Source organism: Egretta garzetta, unplaced genomic scaffold (genome assembly GCF_000687185.1).
Source record: "Egretta garzetta isolate BGI_Z169 unplaced genomic scaffold, ASM68718v1 scaffold187, whole genome shotgun sequence".
NCBI lineage: Eukaryota > Metazoa > Chordata > Aves > Pelecaniformes > Ardeidae > Egretta > Egretta garzetta.
In genome coordinates this window covers 1,208,063-1,211,857 of record NW_009260342.1, presented here as the reverse complement: position 1 = coordinate 1,211,857, position 3,795 = coordinate 1,208,063, and the positions used below count along the sequence as shown (strand labels likewise).

Sequence of the window (3,795 nt, the reverse complement as noted above, 5' to 3'; positions counted from 1 at the left end):
GCGCCCCGGCTCGCCGGGCTGAGCTGAGCGGGCGCTGGAGATGCCATCGGCTCCCCGGCGCTGGGGCTGCTGGTGATGCTGGCCTCAGGGAAAGCCACTGCAGGGAGAGGTGGCCAGGATGGGTTGCACCTGGTTTGGGGCCCTTTCTGAGGGGGTGATGAATGAGAAGGCCTTGAGAAGGTCAACAAGGATACCAGAAGTATGGAGCAACCTACATATACAGACCAAGCAATGGACCTAGGAAACAAAGATGACTGCCATATCTCTCTAACTGGACAGAAAGGATGGCTGGGGGTCAGGTGTTCCCTGTCTCTTCCCATGTACCAGAGTTAAGAGACATCAAGTGACCCTCCCAAGGGCCATGCTTGACATGGCCAAAGAGGTGGTGCGTGCAACAGCAGGCAACTGAGCCACAGCACTGCTCACCCTGGGGCATGGTGGATGTTTACATGGGACTAGGAGGAGGTTGGACGTGAGATGGGGCTGGTGCCATGCAGGTCCTTCTCACCAGCACAGGGATGTGTCACATCTGCTCTGGGCACCCCATCGGGAGCAAAAGCGGGAACATGGGGGAGCAGGCAGGAGCTGCCTCAGGTGTGGACAGGATCCCTCCCTGCCTCCAGGCACCTCTGATGGTCTTAATGGGCCACCTCGGAGCCCTGCCCCTCAGAGTTAATGAAGACATAGACAGGAGACAGATGGTCAGCCTGTGTGGTAGCATCTCCCCTCCTTGGGAGGCTTGGCTGAAATCCAGAGAGCAGGACAGTGTGGAGACACAGGGGCAGGACACGGTGGCCCAGCACACACAGGAGCCTCCTTGCTGTCCCCTCCTGCCACACAGCAAGGGAAAAGCCAGGCAGGGCCAGAGATGACAGTCACTGTTCGTTTTTTTTCTTTTTTTTTTTCTTTTGGTTGGTTTTGGTTGCTCTTTTGCTCAAAAAAGGCATTTTTTTAAAAAATATATTAAACAGATACATTTTACTTAGATGTCTGTTGGCTGGAGCCACCGACAAGAAATGACCCTCCCCAAATAAATAGGCTTAAAAAAACCCCTCCCAAACAAAACAAATAAATAAATACATAAATAAAACAATTTTTTTTCTTTCTTTCTTTTGTTTTAGGTTTTGGGTTTTTTTTTTTCGTAAGGAATTGCAGCTCAGGGGTCTCTGCTGGTGTCCGTGACAGCAGCGTCCCCAGGGCAGGTGCCAGGTCCTTCCCGTATGGGATGCGATGATGCCTCGACAGGCACGAGATGCTCATGGAGAGGTGCTGGGAGAGATCTGCATCTTGGAGGCCTGCAGCGTGGTTCCCTATGTATGAGGGCATGGCCACAGGAAGGGTCGTGGGAGGTGCGCAAGCGAAGGCGCCGGTAGAAACATCTCTTAAAAAGACTACAAAAGTTGGGGCACCAAGGAGACCTTTGCTGGAGGATCCTCATGGTGGGCTGAGCATCTGCTCCAGTGGGGCCAGCAGCTGCCTCTGGCTGAGCCGCATCCCCCCTGGCCATTGGCACGACCCTCCAGCCACCGATGCTTGAGCAAAAGCAGTGCTGTGGGGCAACTGTGCTGGCGTCATCCCCACTGCGTGAGCCGTCCCTCCTCCACAGTCCCGCTGGCGTCTTCCATCCACTCAAGCCCTGTGTCTCTTTGGCTGGTTGCTGGGTGTACCATGGAAGCACACAGTTGGCACTAAGGTAAGGCCTTGATTTAATTTTTTGGGGTGATTAATTCTGCCTTCCCCCACCCACCCCAGGGAGTCCTTTCTCCTGGCCCCCTCTCTCCAAGATCTGAGTGGCCCCAGCCGTTAGCTGCACAGTTTGCCCGTCTCCTGCTGTACTGCATTGGGCAGCTTGGCATTGAAGGCCCTCAAGGAGGACTGGATCCTCGCCACCTCGTTGTTGGCCAACTTGAGCCTGTGGCGGAGCAAGCAAGTGAAGAGGTCAAGGCGGGTTTTGCCAGGGGGTGACAACCTGTTCACCCGGTCCCTGATCTCCAACAGCTGGAGCATGGCTGAGTCCTGGGAGCCCTGGGTATAGGGGTAGTCCAGCTGAAGGATCAGGTCACGAATAGCATCTGGTTCAAAGGGCAGACTGTACCCGAAGACTTGCAAGCTGTTGATTTTCATGTAGCCCAGGTTCTTAGAGGGATCTGCCATCTCCAAGGGTTCGTAGTAGATCGTCTCGTTGGAGCTGTCATCCAGAGACTTGATGCGGCTCCGCAAGTAGACATGGACCGTTTCAAAGAAGGTCTTCCACTTGTTGCCCAAGGTAAGCGTCCAGTTTTGGCACTGGGCAGAGGCATCTACATTAGTCCTTTCCCAGTCTGGGAAGCTGCCCTCGTTGACGGGCATAAACCAGCTCTCTGAGTGGCTTCCCCCGAAGGGGTTGACGTAGATGGCCATGACGGGCTCCAGCGTGCTGTTCTTGGTGAGGCAGATCTGCAGGGAGAGTGCCAACATCACGTGAACCAGCCCGGGCTTGTACTTGTTGCTCTTCAGGGTCAAGAGCATGCGTTTCCTCCAGGAGGGGTCGAACCAGCTCCCGAGGCGCATGTCATTGCTGATGAAGATGGAGTGCACCTCGATGCGGCTGTCCCGTTTCTGCAGGAGGTACTTAAGCTCCAAGTCCTGCAGGTCTGTCTCCAGCCCCAGGTAGTGCTCCAGCGAGTCGGCCACCTCGGGGCGGCAGAAGCCCTGGGTGAGCACGTAGCCATGGTTGCAGGTCCCGCAGCGGGTGCTGTTGTCCTCGGCACAGCTGGCGCAGGCTGGCCCCTCGCCCAAGGCACATGGTATGGACCCCTGGCAGGAGGGCTGGTCGGAGGGACACGTGCAGCTGTGACTTTCTTCCAGGAAGGTCCCAGGCATGGTGGTCTCGCTGCAGTATAGGAGTGACTGCGCACGGCTCCACCAGTAAGGGAGGGACCTGGTGGAGAAGAGATGCATGAGGAGAGATGCTTACGTGGCATCTGTATGTGTGCAACCAACGTTCCCTAGGGATGGAAGAGCTGCCCACCTTTCGTTCATTTTTCTGCACCACTGGTGCCCCCCATGAACCAAGCCCCATTTTCCACCTCCAGGCTTGGACCCAACCTCTCAAGGCAACATCCCAGAGTGGCACGGCTGCCCCCACTGCCTGCTCACCCCTGAGCAGCCCTCCAGCGAGGTGGGAGCTCCTCCAGTCTCAGCTACAGGGAGGCAGGCCGTGGGTCTGAGCTCCCCTTGGGGCTCTGAGCTGTGTCCCTGGTGTGGGACGGGGATGCTGTGGCACCCTACCTCTCCTTGGGCAGTTTGAAGCGAGGTTGCCGGTGGCAGCGTTTGCTGAGGTTGAAGAGCCGCCGGATGAGTCGGTGGGTTTTCCTGGAGAGCAGCTTCAGGCTGGTGCCCAGCTGCTGGTAGCGATGCTGGACATCCAGGTCCATGGCCCAGAAGTGGGAGATGGCAGTTCTGTTCAGGAAATGGTCCCCGGGGAGCCTCTTCACTAGGGCCTGAAACTCCTCTGCAGGGGGAGAGAGATGGTGTCAGCGGACCCAGGAGGGCTGAGTGGTGAAGGTAGGGCTGGAGCCAACCTCCCTCCAAGTGGGCTCTCAGGTCTTCATGGTGAGATGACCGCCCTGGATCCTGCCCCACTGCCCAGCCTGGGCTGCTCCCAGAGGAGGGGCTGTAGGGAAGGGGATGCTTGGTGGGGTCTCCCCAGCCTCACTTGACTCCTCGAACTGGCCGTGGTGGCTCTCCCAGGCTCGCCACAGCTGGGCCAGGCTGCTCTCCAGCGCCTGGACGTCGGCCTCAGGGCAGTTGCAG

The 3,795-nt window shown here is 57.4% G+C and overlaps 1 protein-coding gene across 1 annotated transcript in view; it reads right to left on the bottom strand.

Annotated features, from left to right (window-relative positions):
* Window positions 1–1,803: 1,803 nt before the first annotated feature.
* The window catches only part of BRINP2 (BMP/retinoic acid inducible neural specific 2), a 6,104-nt gene continuing 4,112 nt past the window's right edge, over window positions 1,804–3,795 (bottom strand). The window contains exons 7-9 of the mRNA XM_009642690.2: window positions 3,698–3,794; window positions 3,271–3,493; window positions 1,804–2,920 (exon numbers count right to left, since the gene is read on the bottom strand). Of these exons, the coding sequence (XP_009640985.1) occupies window positions 1,804–2,920; window positions 3,271–3,493; window positions 3,698–3,794 (1,437 nt within the window). The remainder of the gene's footprint in view (window positions 2,921–3,270; window positions 3,494–3,697; window position 3,795) is intronic.